The 17,808-nt window shown below is 45.0% G+C and overlaps 2 protein-coding genes across 8 annotated transcripts in view; one reads left to right on the top strand and one right to left on the bottom strand.

Moving 5' to 3' along the window:
* Positions 1-1,190: 1,190 nt before the first annotated feature.
* On the bottom strand, positions 1,191-8,236 carry selenoj (selenoprotein J). Its single transcript, XM_029147294.3, has 10 exons — positions 8,174-8,236; positions 7,359-7,455; positions 6,597-6,776; positions 5,884-5,982; positions 5,308-5,400; positions 4,484-4,640; positions 4,206-4,321; positions 3,747-3,824; positions 3,280-3,419; positions 1,191-1,910 (listed from the first exon to the last, which is right to left on the bottom strand). The coding sequence occupies exons 2-10, from the start codon at positions 7,423-7,425 to the stop codon at positions 1,806-1,808; spliced, it is 1,035 nt and encodes a 344-aa protein (XP_029003127.1). The 5' UTR covers positions 7,426-7,455; positions 8,174-8,236; the 3' UTR covers positions 1,191-1,805.
* Positions 8,237-12,204: 3,968 nt separating this feature from the next.
* Positions 12,205-17,808, top strand: part of LOC114853251 (guanine nucleotide exchange factor VAV3) — a 50,890-nt gene continuing 45,286 nt past the window's right edge. For 2 of the 7 annotated variants that reach the window (XM_029146402.3, XM_055508054.1), the window contains exon 1: positions 12,207-12,592. In XM_029146402.3, coding sequence (XP_029002235.1) covers positions 12,386-12,592 — 207 coding nt within the window. In that variant the 5' untranslated portion in view covers positions 12,207-12,385. Of the gene's footprint in view, positions 12,593-17,808 lie in introns of all 7 variants that reach the window. The other 5 variants (XM_055508053.1, XM_055508055.1, XM_029146405.3 and 2 more) reach the window with 5 other exon arrangements.

The raw sequence follows: 17,808 nt of genomic DNA, 5'->3' as shown, positions 1-17,808 counted from the left end.
AATATGTGTCCCTTCCATGTTAACATCAGGTGTTACAGGAGCAATTTATGATTGTTTAATGTTGAAGTTTCCAAAGATAACTTAACAGCACAACGCAGAAAAGCAGGCAGTTCCTCAGACCCCAGTGCATGTTTATATTTATAGCATATATATTTACAATATATTGCAAGTGAAATAACTATTTTGTATTTCACAGCTTTCTCCACCCCTTGACCCACCGTTTAATAATTCAGTTCCAGTTGTCACAATCCAACCAGCACACTACATGAAAACAATAAACATGTGTCAGATGAATATTTGATAATTAGCTAATGTGGTTGTTTTACCAGTTGCTTCCTCCCATCATTAATAAAAACATGACAAGGTTTTATTGCGAATTATGCAGAGGGAATAACATGGAGATGAACAAACACAAGGAAATTTAGAGTGATGTTAAAAATATACAGTGCATTAGTGCTGATTGAGTAGATTGCAATACAGTATTGTAACTGAAGATCATAATTCATTCTGCACTGTAACGTGGTGAAAATTTTATTTTGGAGAAATTGTTAAATTTTGTACCACAAAGGATAGAGTACACCATACAGCACCAGTGAGTACACACAGTAACAGCCCCATGATGCGCAGATATGAGACTGCTGATGCAGACAGGGAGTTTCTTCTGGTGGTCTGTGTTACAGTAGTATGTCTTGTTTTTATGCATTTCCCTGTAGGTTGGTTGATTTATCATAAATCTAAATACGTCTGCATATAAAACTGCAATAAATACTATATGACCTGTGACATTATTAGATTCATTGGAGAGCAATGTTGTTCCAATAAAGATGCTCAACAACATAATGTCTTTTGCAACCCATCTTCTGTTTCTTAGAAAATGTTACGAGGACGTGGACTTTGGCAGAACAAAACCCTCCCCACGTCTGGATGCGATTATGCCAAACATCGCCTGCTACCTGCTGTGTGGGAGGAAGTCAGGCACAGGGTGAAATCCAATGACTTCCCTTCTGCAGGCCAACGCACCACGCGGCAGAGTTTCTGCTTAGCTGCAGCAAATGACGGCTCACATGTTTTTCTTCCACACGTTTGTTCTCATGGTGCCTTCAGGCCACCAGACTAAACCTGTGGGTTTTTCTATCACACACATAGAGTAACACATGTCCAAGATGAGAGTTTACACACACACAGACTGATTCACAGATCTACTGCCTTTTTATTAGATCAGAACAAATCAGTGGAAGCTGTAAAGGTAAGAAAGGGTCTCCAACAGTAGCCTACACACTACGTTTTTTATAACCACACCATGTCAAAGATATTAAGGTTTTGGCCAGGCTTAACGCTTGGCTAAATTTCAGGACTGTTGGAGTGGGTGCTTTAAACACATCAATATGGAAGTCAGCACTTTACAGAAGGCAGAACAGCTCCTCGGAGGCAGGAACAGATCGCTGTAGTTGTCCCAGCAGTAAATCTGTTCTTTCACTTCACGATAACAGAAAGAGCTGAAGGAAAAGTAGAAGTGTGTAAACCTGCTTAATCCTAAGATTAACAATCAAGCTATGGCCAAGGCAAAGCACATCACAGATGGAAAAGCAGATACAAGTTCTTCATTTCGTGATATTCACACAGTTGCTGAGGTTAAATCTTTGACAGAACAAACTGCTTCAAGTTTCATTTAGTACAAGACTTTAAAATGGGACTGTCATAAATTGTCACGTCAAAGTTTAACAGCAACTTGGGAAAATCATTTCAAAAAGTGATCAAAGGCAATTTTCCCACATCCATCGCTCTGCGTCACAATCAAAGCAGGACTACAGGTGCTGACTTTTCTGAAGCATATTCTGAGCAAGCTCCAGCAGGAGAGGATATCTGAACGTCCTCTTCTTCCAAGACTCTGGGATTCCATTGAGACCAGTCTGAAAACACAGTCAGCAAAGCACAAAGCCTTTATAAGCCTCTATAATAATGATAATTCCAAAGTGCTAGGAATCTTAGCATCTTACAATCCTGTTTCTAAAAAAACATTGTGTAACACAAAAAGTTGGAAATGACAGCTTGACCACTAAACACCCAACATCAGCACTAACGTTTCTACAGAGGTCTGTGTTTTTAGCCTCTAGACAGTGATCATGAATAAAATGAGGGTTACAGCAGTCAGTAAATACATGACTAATATCACAAGCCGGTAAAGGTGAACTAAATGGGACAGACCACCTGTTTTAAAGGTTACTGACAAATTAAAGATCATAAAAACAGGACACAGAGCTTTGCATCACATTAAACCACAGTTCTTACTTTTACATAGAATTTACTTTGAGCAAATTTATAAAATTTCCAAAATAACCAACTGTAAACTACTTCTTCGGAAATGATTATGTCTTTTCACTTGCAGATGTGACTCAGAAAGCCCTAATTTCTCACCACGTCCCCACTTCGCTTGCACCTGTGTGATCACTGCATGGGTGAATTGAAGCAAAGGAGCAACTGGGACTTTCATTAAATAGTGCAGTGAGTTGTGGAGCTGGGGGTCTTCATAAATATACAAAATCACAATGGAAAAACAAATTGAATCAGATGCAATCCAATGTTCTGCACTGCTGCTCTATGATGCATGACGTTTCTTCTTCATCTGAATGTAGAACAGATGCTTGGCATGTGTTGCACCCGAGCAATGAGACCATACTGTGTGTTTACATGGATTAAAACACCAAGACGCTAAATATAACCACTCACCCACACGTGAAGAGAGACATGACAGTGTTGAGAAGGGCTGTGTTCTAAGAGAGTCTGAGTTACTAGCATTGTTGGAGATGTCAGAGGGTTTTATGTGGGTTTCTTACATTATGGATTCTCCTTCTCACATTTTATTGGAAGTCTACAAACCTATATAAAAGCTGCATGCCTCTGTGTGACGAGCTCCAGTTGGACTGTGTGTTTGTAGGTCAGGTTTAGAAATGAGGGCAAGGCAGGGTCCCTGGGTTCCCTCCACCACATCTATAAGTGCTGCTGCTCAACAGGTTTGGGGCTAAAGAAATTGTCTGATCTCAAACCCAGACAGAGATTATAAACTCAGTAGGGCTCTCACCTTGTTGAGTTTGTTTTATTATAATTGTTTTATTTCCTTCCAGTTAATGTTTCTCATGCTGTAACTGTTCGCTGTCTATGTAAAGCACCTTGAAATGCCTTTCTGTAGGAACTGTCCTTTATAACCAACGCTGCCTTGTCTATTGATTTCCATAAATGACAACGATGGTTTTATATGACAGAGGTACATGATTAAAGTACCTGAGCTCCTAGACAGGCTCCTATGAAAGAGGCTCGACTGGCGGTGCATCCTCCCCGGCGCATGGTGTCTCTGACCGCTTCATCCAGCTGCTTTAGTGTCAGGACTCCATGAAGCGCACCCTGGAATGCACCAGGCAAAGCTAACAATAGAGACAACCACATTAGTGACAATATAGAGGGTTTAGTCTGATAGTCTTGTATTGTTGGACAATGTTTTAGACATTTTAAACTTGTCATGTCTTAATTTAAATCAGCTTTGAACTCTTCATGTGTACATAAAGCGCCTTGTTTGTAGCGCTGTAAAACCTGAGACACTCATCACAGCAGGAGGTGAAAAGCGAAAGAGAAGGAGCAGGAGGAGGGAGACCATTAGTCAGGACATCAAAGCTGCTGGACCAGCTACCAAATCTACTGACAGGAAGCTTACGCAGACCAGCCAAGTCAGCAACCCTGGAGCCTGCTATTACCTCATGTGTTTGTGAACACATCTGGGATCAGCTCTTGGGATGTCCTGGACAGGTTGTCCTTCACCTGGTGGATGTGTGCTGTAGAAAAGACACAATAAAAGACAGCAATTAATGCTGTGCCATCAGTAAAACTGCACAAAATCAGTCAATACCAGGGGAGCTGATGCGCTTCGGGCAACACAGGATATTAAACCAAATAGTGCTTGTGGATCAAAGCACTAGATCACTACAGTGTTTTTCAGAAGCTCCTTCTCTGAAAGCTGCTGCTTCCTTATGCGGCCGAAAACGCCCCATGTCAGAGCCTTGAGAGGGAAGTTGTGGTATGGACACTAAACAATGAGCTGAAAGCCCCTATAATGGCCAGAGAGGTGCATAAACACATTTACGCACTACCCACAGATTTCACATTGTTGTGCAAAATTGTGATTAAACCTGCTTCAAAGCTGCATCTCGTCTCACCAATGACAGCCTTATCCAGCTCCTGAGGGTTCTGTCTCTTTGGGTCGTTGAGCTGAGCCAGGACCGCTTCCAGAGCATTGGGATCAGGGCCGTTCAGAATGAAATGCTCCAAAAACCTTCCACAGTTCAACAGACGGTTGACATTTTAGTTACCCTGCAACTAACACACTGCAGCCTGAAACTTGTTATTCCACAAACCACCTACACACCAGGTGTTAGTAGCATCTTCCTGTGTTTGATACGTGACTCACCATGTCGGTGATAACCATCATACCCACCTCGCAGCAGCTAGCGTCACAGCCACACACATGTCATTATTCTGAGTGACGCGGAGGGCTTCCTCCGCTTTCCGCAGCATCTCAGGCCGTCCAGCAAACATAGCAACCACCGGAGCCAGCTTTGTGATGCCGTCTATCTGACAATCCACTTCACAGCCTCAGAAAACACACGGATACACACAGAGATTACAACCACCACTCAAACAACAGCCCGAGGGGGTATTCATACAGTAGTGGGTATGTGATTTGTGGTAAGAAATGAAATCCTTGAAGAAAAAAAAAAAAAAGCTGTAACTTTGCTTGATGGGCTCCAACACCACGACTGACCACTCCTGCACACCACATGTTACACACATGTTGGGATTGTAGCACAATCTGATGTTGGGGGTTTGAGCCACATGAGTATTTGATACAAGAACACACAGCCCTGCACTTGTTTTGCAGAGGTGAGGTGGTTTCCATTGTTTTTGTCTGCTGTGACTGTGGCTTAAACATGCTCGCTTTGGTTATCATTCTAAAATGGGGCACTCACTCAAAACATGAATATATTTATCAACAGTAGTAGAGACACTAGAGACAAGTAGAATTAGACTAAGTCTATTTCAATTCTTCTTCTACTTCCTGATGACTCTGCGTTCTGATACATTAGACAGCGAGTAAGGAAATAAGGTAGAGGCGATGCAGACAAAAGAAAATGTAGCTGAGGAAGCACCTTGAGTTGAGGTTTGGCGCCCAGTGTTTTAAAAAAAATGCTAATGTATTTACAGTGTAGCATCAACACATCCTCTTTTTTTGAACACGTTCATGATCTGTGTGATCTTTACCTGTTTCCTCTTTGCCAGCGTCCACGTTTCTGATGAGAGCTTTCAGACTTGCATTCCTCCAGGGGCCATCGATAGGGAGGATGGCTTTGGGACCTGAAGAAAATAAACAGATTTTTTATGTAGAATCCTGCATAATTCCTGCGGATTTGACAGCTTTATCCTTAGAATAATAGCCGCGGTGAAGTGGGGCGACAAGACAAAACAGGCCGGAGACGAAAAGATACAATGCTTTGGACTCTCTGTTAAGTTTCTGTAGGTGGAGCTCTTTTCTTTGTCTCAGCCATGATGACTATTACCACCCTAGATGATGGCACAGCTCATTCTGTATTACTCCAAGACATAAATCTGTCTGCAGGTTACCGCACCCAGAGGTGCCCTCTCCTGCTGTTCAGCTGATTTATATCAGCACTGTTGCTGGGTGATATCCTGCCCAACTGCCGAAGCGCTGGAAAGAGGGAAGTCTAACTGGATGGAAAGAAGCAGTAATTTCCCATCGGCAGTGAGGAAAATCATGATGCACTGGTGTTATCAGACTGTCAGAGAAGCTTAGGTCTGTTAGCAGAGACGGTGCGGTACCTCCTTTTTGCCTGTACGGATCGTTGAGAGGCAGATCGTACACTGATCCTGGGCCAAAGAACTTGTACATGCGCTTGGTTAAGTCGTTCACATCCACATCTGCCAACACACAACACACAGTATCTTTAAAAAAAAACACCATGGCTTGTGTTTTAAAGTAAATGTTACAGTCATCTTAGTTTGTACAGGCTTATATGAAACTCAGTGTGAAGTAAAAATAACGGGAATAATAAAGGGAAATGCAGGCTCTAAAATTAAATGTGTTTGAAACAGAATTAAATTTGATGCTGATGATAACTGTCAAGTTATTAATTTTATTGCGAATAATTATGGTATATCTGGCAGCTTGGTTTGGAACAAAAACAGAAGTCTGTAAAACTGCAAAAATGAACTACTGACTAAACTAAAGCTTACAGTATAAACAAATATGATGGAGTAAGATTTACTTAATGTAACTAATGGATGACAATAGCCACAGTCTTTGTTCTGCACAAACATTTATTTAAAGCACAGTATATCTAAATATAATGTGAAGATTTGTTGCAGAGGAAAGAAAGTAATAAAAAATGCTGCCCCCTGTGGAACTTCATTTAATTAAAAAAATATATATATACAATTACAGGTTTCAGTGTTCTCACAGGCACAGTATGCACAGAACTGTTCTTTCCTATAAACACACTGTACAGCTCTGGCTGCAGCCTGAACTTCAGTACCTCCGCTCTGACTCAGGGACTCCAACAGGACGTACGCCTGGTCGCCATAGCACGTCTGCTCTCCTGTCGTCCTGCGGTAGAAAGGATTCGCCGACTCAGGTCGAAACTCTGGGAAAGGCTCCAGATCAGAGAGAACTTCTTTGAGCCGGTCTGGATTGTAGATCCAGTGCATGGGCTGGGCTGCAAACGCACACGTTTACACAAGCACGGTGAAGGTGGAAAACAACATTTTACTTTTCCATGACTCTGAACATGTTATACAGTGACAAACTAAGACTGGGGGCACATTTGCTAGGTTGTTATTATTATATGGCATGTAGAGAATGATGTGGCAGTAAAAACAATTAATTAGTGGTTAGTTGAAGTTAATCAGTTCAGCTTTTGAAAAAACGAATCTTTCACAACAGTGCGTCAAAATAACTTAAGCGAAGGCACCACCCTGCACTGTATCAGCTCGTGACATTGCTGCTACAGTTGAATAATGCTACTGATAATGTTCCTGTGCAATAAAGGAACACTGTAAGGAATTCCCTTTTTGTGCAACTCCTACTCTATAATAAATGAATGAACTCTTGTGTGTATTCAATTTTAAACAAACACAGAAAGATCTAAGAACGAAACAGATGGAATCGAAACACACTGCTGGTGAATAAACCGTTGGGATCTGGAAACTGCAGGAAACACATTTAGGTCATGATGTGGAAAACTCCTGTTGCTTTAATTAAGCCAGAATTAGCTTGGACATCACACAGTTTATCTTACCTGCTGCATCTGCCACCGCTGCCCCGATAATGGCCCCAACGGATCGCTCTGCCACACTCAGGGCCATTTGCTTTCATTACTGGGAGCCTTTCACCGCCTGTTAAAACACATCGTTTACGAGGATGCGGGAAATTATGCACTGATCATTGTTATAATGAAGCCAGTAACTAAAATGCTTTGCTGAAGAAGTTGTGCTATTGTTTTTTAGTGACATTGAAATAACGGAATTAAGCTTGGTTTGTATCCACTTCTATTAGATTAGTTAGATTTGACTGCATTCGTTTCAGAGAAATGATGCGGAATTATGAGACTTTTAAACGTGTATAAAGTAACCGGTGCCCTATTTTCCTCACCTCAAAGCCACTTGTCGTGGTCTGTGTCCTCAGTGGGAGTTTTCCCAGAGGGAGGCTCACATATACAGTAGTTTGACTTTTTGCTTAGTCATCGTGACCGTTACGCCTTTTGACCACTTGACTACTTCAGCGATCAGCTGCTGTGTTACTACGTTGCATGTTGGACAGCGCTTTCGTGACAGTTTCATCAGCGCAGCCACACAGAGCTGCATCTTTGCTGTAACCCTTCAGCCACCTGCTCCAGCACCGACGAACCTCTACAACGTGTTAATGTTTATAACTACACGAAGTCAAATCGGACGATCACGCATATGGACACGGCCAAGCGAACCGCTCCAATAAGCGACATGTGCGACATGTGACGAGTTTCTACCTCAGCATGCTAATGGCAACAATGCTAGCAAACAACGTTTGATGGGTGGTATTCTAACGTTCACTAATTAACGGTATACTCGTTCGTACCGTGCCAGGTCGCTTCCATCCACAGAACCCGGAAGTGAGAAGCGCGACTTTTTTTCATGAACTTTATTATCAAAATGACGTGTGCAAAGTAACATTACAATGATAATAAACAGCAAACAGCACAATTAAAAGGGAATTCAATAAATAAATAAACAATAATAATTAAATAAATACATAATTACAACTCAGTGTGATAATACTCTTTCGTTTGACAGTCTTAAGGAAGTGCGATTTAGTGATAATATCTTTAACACCTTTACCTGTTTCATTTGAAATATACTACTCAGATGCACCGTATGATAGGTCTTGATCTTCTTACAAGCTTGTTTGTGCATTTCTTGTTAGTTATTTCAACATTACTAACAATTAGTCTTGGCTCTTGTTTATTATATTATATTATATTTTGATATACTTATATTGATTAAATGACATTTCATTAGTTCACTGACAGCTTTATATATATATAAGAACCAAGCTCAGCGATGAACGCACAACCCCCAGTGTTACATCGGGCAGAACAGTACAGACACACACAGATTCACTATATAAATATAGTGGTATATAAATAAAAGTGAAATTAACTGATTGAATAATGAATCATAGACGAGTTATATTGAACACAAAATTAGAACTTCTAGAAGGAAAAATGTGTCTGTCATCATAGTCAGTGTGTTCCTTGTCTGAGAACAATTGTTTTATTTTCAGTCACGTTTTGTCTGTAATCTTAACCTAAACATCTTGTAAAATGGAGATGGAGTGTGACAACTGTTTTACCCTCATCATGTAACACGGGGGGTTCATCACTGTGCTTGGTTCTCCAACACAGCTTCCATAAAACCACTAATGGTTGTGTCAAATTCCTATATGACACTTTGCTTTGTGAAGTTGCACTTAACAGACTCTAGCACTAAGAGAAAGCTCTCTCCATCATTTTGGATTTGTCAGGTTCTCTTTCTGTACCTTCCACTCCATTCCACTATGACAGCCCCCAGCTGATCCCCTCCGCTGTGCCAACTCTGATAAAACCCTGCACAGCTTGGCCAGACGATGCTTATCCTGACCAAATGTTAAAGGTATACTGTTATATATGGTTAGCAAAGACCATTTTGTAAAAATGAGCCCCTACTCTCTCATTGCTCTGGTCATGAAACAGTGCTGAGCATTGAATAATAGAAACAATGACATTTTTAAGACTCAAACAATGATGTCCTGATAAAAAAATGAAATGAATGGAAATACAGAATGTGACAGCTCAGACTTTTTCAAACGAATGTGCGGGAAATGCAGCGCGTTTGCTTTTCCTGGCACAGTGACACCATGTCCTTCAGAGAGAGGTTAAAAGAGCTGCACAAATAGATCGGCCTCAGTCACCAGATCAAGTGACACAATGAGCAGGATGAAGCTCTATAAATTACAGCAGGACAGAACTGCACGAAGTTATTGATGGAGTGCAGGCAATGTGGTAGTGCTCATGTGTTTTTTTTTTGGGGGGGGGGGGGGGGGGGGGGGGGGGTCTTGGGGCTTTGATCATCTGGGTGGAAGGGCATCCCACTCATCTGAGTGTGCAAAGGGAATGCAGCATATAGTCCAGTGTCCTGTACAGTAAGCCTAGATGTGACCTAAACAAGGATGTTTGACAAAAGCAGTTGTTAGGCGACAAGTATGAAGATGTATTGTCTTTAATAAATCTGTTTATCTTCAATAAATCTGAGTTATTTCAATCAATTTATATTCATAAAGGAGCTAAAATGTGTTGTTTTGAAAGGGCCAAACAAATTCTGGCAGTTAAACCACATCTGCCATATGTTCCTAGACATAATCATGCTGGTTAGTCATTAGCTTCCTGTTCTGGTTTTATTCCAGCTAACAGAAGTGATAATACATGGTTTGCTACAACAGCATCGTGACTCCTCTGATCATCTAGTTATGGCAACAAATAAGGGGCTGCAGTAAATGCAATAATAAAACCCAAAAGCGTTGATGCTTTCCAGCTCTAACTTATCACATACACACTGATAAAACACCTTCATTAAAGCAGCGGTGATAGGAACGCTGATAATGGGCGGGCTGTGTCCTTCCAGCCTGGGAGAGGAAGCTGAAACGGGAGAAGGCTGCGGAGACGGAGGCCAGCATCCGCCACTAAGCACCTCTGTCATCTGCGCTATGACATCCATGGCATCCAGTGTGCAGACGGTGGGAGACGAAGCAGAACCACACACACCTTCTCCCTTCCTGTCATCTGAACGAATGGATAAATAGGCATAAACAAGAGCACAGCAGTGTTGACACACGATCTGCACACAGCTCAGGAGCAGAGGTTCTGTAGTTGTCTTTTCTTTAGCGAGGTTCTTTCCTCTGAAGCTCTTGATGCCTGTGACGCTCCTGTCTACTTTATGTGCAGGATAAAGTGATGTGGCCTGGAGGGAGTGTGTTTCTTCCACAGCTTCAAACAACCCTTCTAATGTGATTACCAGCACTTTACTGAGAGTTTTCACATAATGGCGTTCTCATATTCCTGTCTTTGTTACATAATGCATCCATGTAGACCGCTCGCAGCTGATCATCTGCGATGTTTGGGTTTTGTTCTCTTTAAATCATCGCTGCCTTTTGTTTGTCCAGTTTAGATGTTACTCGTGTTTACGCCACAGTATTTATGTGGCCCAGTTCTTTTGTTGTGCTAATGGCTCAACTGGGATCAATAAAAACTCGTTTTGATCCAAATTGCATTGCAGGCACTCCGCTTCTTTTCATTTATGCACGTAAAGCACTCACATCAGTCTTCTCTCACAGCTCTACTGCATTCTGGGTCCAGGAGTCTGTGTCTTTGGCCACAAAAGAAGATGGTACTGGTAAAAACCCAGTGCCAAGTCCTTTCTATCTCATAGCTTTAAATCCTCTGTGTTCAGAGCAGACATCATCACGTAGAAGTGACAATCTGAAGCTGGTTTCCTCATAAAATTCAGACGGAATCAATAAAAAATAAACTCACTTTCATTTGAACTTGACTCGTCAGGCTGTGATTTAACATCATGCACGCAGTAGGTGCAGAAGGAGCGCAGAGGAAACATTTTCTTCCACAGTCAGTCAAGACCTAGAATTACTGGTGAAGTGGTGGCTTGTCTCTGAGGATCTTATACCTGGTGCAATAGATTCTTGGTCTGACAGGGTTGTAATGTTACTTTACAGACCAGCTGACGGCTGTTGCAGAGGATAAGGAACCTGGTTTGTGTGGTCTGAGACTTTATTTCTCTTCTCTTTTCTGTCGGGCCGATTGAGCATTTCGTTGTAATAGACACTGAATGTGTAGAGTGAAAGAAACAGTAGTCTGTTAAAATATTCACTATCAAACAGTTCTTACTTCCAAGATGAGGAACTCATCAGGCTGAAAATCTCGCCTCGCTGAAGCACAAACCAAAATGACAACAACATAAAATATGAATCAGGAGACAGGGCGCTCATCACCAGCCTCAGGAACACGGATGTTTGATTTAAAACCAGAACAAAACCAGCTCAGCTACACCTTCCTTTGCTTTCAAACAGCAGCTCGGCCATTTTCTCCAAACTAATGCAAACGAGAGGAACGTTCTGATAAACACCCAAGATGCATCACTGAACTAGAACAAGCGGTTCCTCACAAGTTAGACTAATGTAAACTCATAAAGTCATAAAATGATGAATAATGTAACTTAGAATTTGCCTATTAAGACTGATATAAAGGACCAGCGTATCATTGCCTTCTGATGGACTCCATCTCTGTGGAAGGTGCAATATAACAGTTCAGCGTGTGGAGTTACTGATGCAGTTTACGTATCACAACGTGTAGCTGGGAGATGTTTGCATACGGGGAGGATCCGGCCATCATCATGCCATGATTGCTTTATGAGCTGGTAATAGTTAATAAGTGTTTACATTTTATGTTTTCATACGCGACGAACCTCGGGCGACAAGCGGAAGAGGTGAAGAGTGGGTGAGGGGGGAGGGAAGAGAGAGAGAGAGAGAGAGAGAGAGAGAGGGAGGGGGGGGGGCAGCGCAGGGTGCGCTCCAGTCTCAGTGCGCCGGACTGTCGTCCTCGCGCGGCTGCGTGCGTCTCCTCTCCGCTCCAGTTCCTTCTCGTCGCCTCGCACGGCATGGATACGGCTTGACGCGCTCGGTCGAGGCAGCCCCGCTCGCTGAAACACGAGAGTCGCTCTCTTGCAGCCCGAAGTCACGATCATGATGGAGTACTGGAGGCAGTGCGCGCTGTGGCTGATAAACTGCAAGGTGCTCCCGGCGAACCACCGGGTGACATGGGAGTCCGCGCAGGTATTCGACCTGGCCCAGACGCTGCGCGACGGAGTCCTGCTGTGCCATCTGCTCAACAACCTGCGACCCCAGTCCATCAACCTGAAGGAAATCAACCTCCGGCCGCAGATGTCGCAGGTAAGAGGCGGCGGACGAGCGTCTTCACGCCCGTCGCTCGCGTCGCAGCCGAAACGTGAACTTAGCGGCGACCAGACCTCGTGAGGATTATACGAGTTTCGTGTGTTAGCGCCTCTAAATAAAAGCCCGTTCCACCATTGGAAGCCCAGCGTGAATGTGAATGTGGGCAAAGCAGTTCGGCATTAAACTGTTCACAGTCGAGAGCTCAGGTTCAACTAAATGTCTACTTTATAAAATGTTGGTTTATAGCGGTGGCTGACGCTCCCGAGGTGAAGTCCGGTGGCCCAAAACAAACACAGGGAGCAAATGAATTGTAACAAGTCTGATTTGTCGACAAAAATACACGACTGCGAAAAGACCAAACGCCGAACGAACATCGCAGCCGCTGCCGTCACGACGGGGTCGTCGCTTGACTTTTGTGACCTAACTTCCTCAGACAGTGGGCAGCGAACGTGTAAAGTGCCCTGGACACAGACGGGGTTCGGTCCGGAGGCCACGGGACGCCGCGAGCGAACGCGAGCAGGATCTGCGCTCTTTGGATCTGTCGCTTTACCTTTGGCAGAAGTTACTGACAGGCCTATTGTCACAACACTGGACCGTTATGTGCACAGGCTCCTCACTCCGCCCCCTATTGGTGATGCGCCGTACACCCGAAGCGGCGGCGCCGGGACCGTGGCTGTTAAAAGGTGCCCAGTTGTCTCATGTGATTATTGACACGTATCGTTGTTCATTATAATACGCGGCAGATAGAAATAAGCCGAGAAACGGGGCGCCGGAGTTCCATGTGTCAGGTACCATCTGCTTCAATAACAGGACAGCAGGAGCCTGCACCAGATTAATATTTGCCTTCATCACAGTGAATGTGGGCTTCTGGCCCTGTGACAACACACGCTGAGCTGGCTACTCACCTACTGAGCCTGCAAACCTGCTCCAGAAGCACTACATTGCACCAGACACACGCCTGCTGCTGATAATGTCCATAACGGGCAATGGATACGTTGCCGTTAGGTGTAAATCGCTGGGTTGTGGTCTCGGCCGCTTTCCTGGAAGCAGCACTCTCAACTCAGAGTCACGGCCGCACGGTCAATACGACGCGCTGTTACTGGTGCACAGCGGAACTGGGGGTCCACCGCTCAGCCTGTGAGTGCGGGTCAAGTGGACCATTCACAGGAGCTCAGCGGACTTTAATGTCATCGCTGGCGGTGGTAATCAACTGCAAGGATCCGTTTACGCTGGGAGTCCGGAGCAAACCGGATCCGGGCTGTAAGAGGAGCCCGTCGGCCCGTTTACCGGTAGGAACTCCGGTGTTTACGGCCAGTGGTGACATAATGGCATGATGCCGGCGTTGCCATGTGTAGGAAGCTCGTGAACTCGACTTATGCTGAGTGCCAGGCCCGACCCGGGCCCAGCTATTTATAGGCCCAGTTAGTTTTATGCATGACTGGACGGCTCGCTCCCACTGAGCCAGGAGAATTAGCCTTGGTAGTGGGCTTAGTGCCGGTGCTTCACATGCATGTGAGCGCACACTGTACACAATGGGCTGCCTGTGCTTTGGTAACTAAGGCTTAACTCTACTTACCACAGTACTTATATACTTCCATTTTTCTTGGAAACAATGTTCATACAGGTTTTTACTTGCTTGTCTTGTAATTGACTCGTAAACTTGTAATTGATGACACAGACATTGTTTGTACTGCACCTAGAATCCTGCACTGGTTTGGGTGCGAAATGTCTGTAATGGACCACAAAATAATACTCCAGTGATTATGTGTCTTCAGAATTGACTCAAACACCGCTGACCTGTTTTATTGGACAATAGATGAGAGCAGTAATAGTATAGCTGAGTGCTCCAAACGAACTGCAGCCCAGTCCAGTCAACCATGATGGAAAGGAGTCAAGTATATGAGTGCAGATATTTATTGGCTCTGCTCATAGAGCTGCATCAGAAAATGGTCTGGTTTTGTTTTTAGCAGAGATCTGATCTGATCTGATATGTACAGTATTCACAGGAAGTGTGAATGTGCCTTAACCACAACTTATATACACCAGCAGATCAAGACTCTCAGGCATCTATATAATGATGGTTTCCACCTCCCCGCGTGAACACCCCCTCTCATCAAAGTCAAATCTACATAACTGAGGGTGGAGTCGCTTCCTCCTCCGCCTGCATAATTCATGAGCCCCGCTCTCATTGGCCAGTACTGAAGCGTGGACGCGGCTGCGGCCGTCTCAGGGGACCTATGAGACGGAAAGACAAAAGCCGTGGAGGGACGGGGCCACAAAGAGCCTGTCTGGCCTCCACAGACGCATCTCTGAGGACAAAATGGGCCCCGAAGGGTTAGACTGCTGCGTAATTAAAGCACGGGGCAGCCGAAGCTCTGGAGGGTTCATGCGTTCATGTGTAATGATGATATCAGGACAGGCTGCGTCCGCGTGGCTTCAACGAAGAACTCGGTGTTTCACTCAAAGCCATTAGCGATAACTAAATGTCCACCACCTATTAAATAGCTGCTTTCTGCTCTTATACCACTGGAGCTGCTACGTGATGGGACTGTTGTTTCCTCCTGCTCCTGAGGAACCACGGGCTGCTGGTCACAGTGCAAAGAACTGTCCATGTGGTCCCACAGGCAGCAGCAGCGTTTCCATGCCTGCTTTGCTTCAAATGTTTGGGTGGGAGTTAAACGGAACTGCTTATTTTACCCAGAAAGTGCAAACTGGCTTGAAAACTGTCAGAGAGTGAAACACTAGTAGTCACCGTCTGTTCAAGCATTTATTCAAAGCACACGCGCCTAAAGACATAAACGCTGACGTTGTGTTGGGCTTTAAAATGACTTTAAAGTGAATATGTGTCTTAAAAGAAAAAGTTAAGCCTATTGTTGCTCTGTTTTCCATGACACAGGATTATAAACAGGGATTAAAAAGCGCGATTTCAGAATGAATGTGGAGCAGCCGAAATGCTCACGCACACACACGAGAGCGAGCTTCAACATGCGCAGGAACTCAGGAAATAGAATAGAGGAAGGAAGTGAAACTAAACATGCCCCCGATCGAGCTCAGACCAGAGGCAGACACGGTGACGAGCGCAGCACAGAAACCAACCCGAGGCCTGCGCTTCACTGCAAAGTGAAAGTGAGACAAAGAGTCGAGGCTAATTTTAATGAGCGTCAAGTGGCAGACGCCGGTTCAAAACCAAACCCAGAGCAATAACACTGGGAACGTCACTGAGCACAAAGCGTCGCGAGCAGCGAGACGGCCTCTTTACGCCGCGCGTGACCTCATCGCGGCCACCGTCTGCTTCATTCACAGCAGCTGCGACGACGGAGGCCCCGTTCGAGAGTGAGCGCTCCGTCCTCTGCAGAGCTGCTTCACTCCAGTTCACGCGGCCTCCGAGGGCGCTAGCGCTGAACCGCTGCGACTGCGTGTGAGACGCTAATGTGAGACCCCAGAGGTGCGAGGGCACCTTGTGAACAGGGTGGGTGGGGTTCGGACAGGAGCTGCCCGGGAGCTCAGATACTTTGGATTGAATCGGGCCTTATTTCACCATACTGTATGTAGCACGGTGCTGAAGCCTGTACATGAGCAGAATGGGAAGGATGTGGAGCCGCTGCGGTGGCGGCGCTGCACCCGATCCGCTCTCCACCGCTGCTGCAGCGGCATCCGCGCGGCTACAGAGGATCCGCCGCTGCACGTCTTCTGTCCCACAAACCTACATCGTCAAAGCGGCGGCCAGCGTCCAGGTGGGAGCCGTGTCCCACCGTGAAGCCCACGTTAAATATGTGCTCTTCTCTGGGTGGGAATCGGGCACAGATGAGACGCTCGGCTGCCGCTTCCTGAGGCCTGGAGAACGAGGACCATAAAACAGACGTCGTCTTTGCGGAGGCACTTTTAGATGGAGACATTTGGCCTCTTAGAAATCACACGTTACACCATACAAGGGACCACATTTAGCATCGGAGCATAATTGGCCCATTATCGTGTGTAGAGTGTTACCCTGGTTGTTTCTATGGCAACAATAAGGTACATGAGCCTCATCCTCTGGCTATAGTACCACACTGCATACTGACACCGTTAGCGCACTAGTGCACGCTCATGCTGTTGCATGTGCTCTGTATGCAGCCAGATGACACGCGTGCTCAACACCTCGCTGTGTGCGCGAGCAGGTCCTGCACAGCCGGCCGGTAAATGCTCCGCCGCAGTGCACATTAAAGTATACAGTATGAAGGTAATGCATATGCTGATTTTGTTAGGAAATATTAAGTGGGAGAGAATGTACCTGCAATCAATATTTATTATGTTAGTCAGTTCCAGCATGGAGTTAATCACTGTTGAGTGCTCTGGGAAAGTCAATACTATCAGCCGTCTCCGCGGAAATGTGACGTTTGGCATCCGAAATTTGTTTTCATGTTACCCAAGAACATACATGTAGTAATATGAACTAATGATAATGGAAGGTTTGACCTCAATGGAAAGAATAGACAGCAGTCTGGAGCTGGAACAACAGCAACGTTTCCCTTTCCTGTCAGGTCCACAGGAAACACGGGGCCGAGCGAGCGCCTAGTGTGAAGCCGGTTGTGAGATGTCCAGATAAAGCCCATTGCAAGCCGTGGTTTCATTCATATCACCACAAATGTTTGCTGTGGTGTCACTGTACTAAAATACAAGTGTCAGATTCATAGAGTCATATATAATGAAAATTTGCTTTAGGTTATTTAGTACCCAGTTAAATCAATTGGGATCTATGCATTGTATGTTGTGTTGTTTTTTATGAGGACTCTGCTGCGGATTATTGACCCCATGTATTATCCAACACCGTGAGGTGCCTCTGGTAAGTGAGTCAGGGTGGAGGTGATGGATGTCTGCTGTCTGTTGGAAATGGGATTTTCCTTATTCCTGTAATGGAAATAGATGAGCAAGTAGAAGGGAACTTACAGAGGCTGCAGGGATACAAGGGTGTGGTCCAAGCACGCACACACACACACACACACACACACACACACACACACACACACACACACACACACACACACACACACACACCGGCTCAGGAAGCAGCTGGCCACACGTCGGCTCGACCGGTGGTCACGGTCGTAACACACATGTAGAGAGTGGTGATGTGGAGGAGGTGATGGAGGAGCCCACACATCATACAGCCTCGCTGTGCTGTGGGAGGGGGGTGGAGAAGGAGGGAGGCAGCATGTCTGGGGTGAAAGCAGACT

This window comes from Betta splendens, chromosome 4 (assembly GCF_900634795.4).
Source record: "Betta splendens chromosome 4, fBetSpl5.4, whole genome shotgun sequence".
NCBI classification, from domain to species: Eukaryota; Metazoa; Chordata; class Actinopteri; order Anabantiformes; family Osphronemidae; genus Betta; species Betta splendens.
Note: the sequence above shows the minus strand (reverse complement) of the source record. Positions and strands in the feature narration are given on the sequence as shown.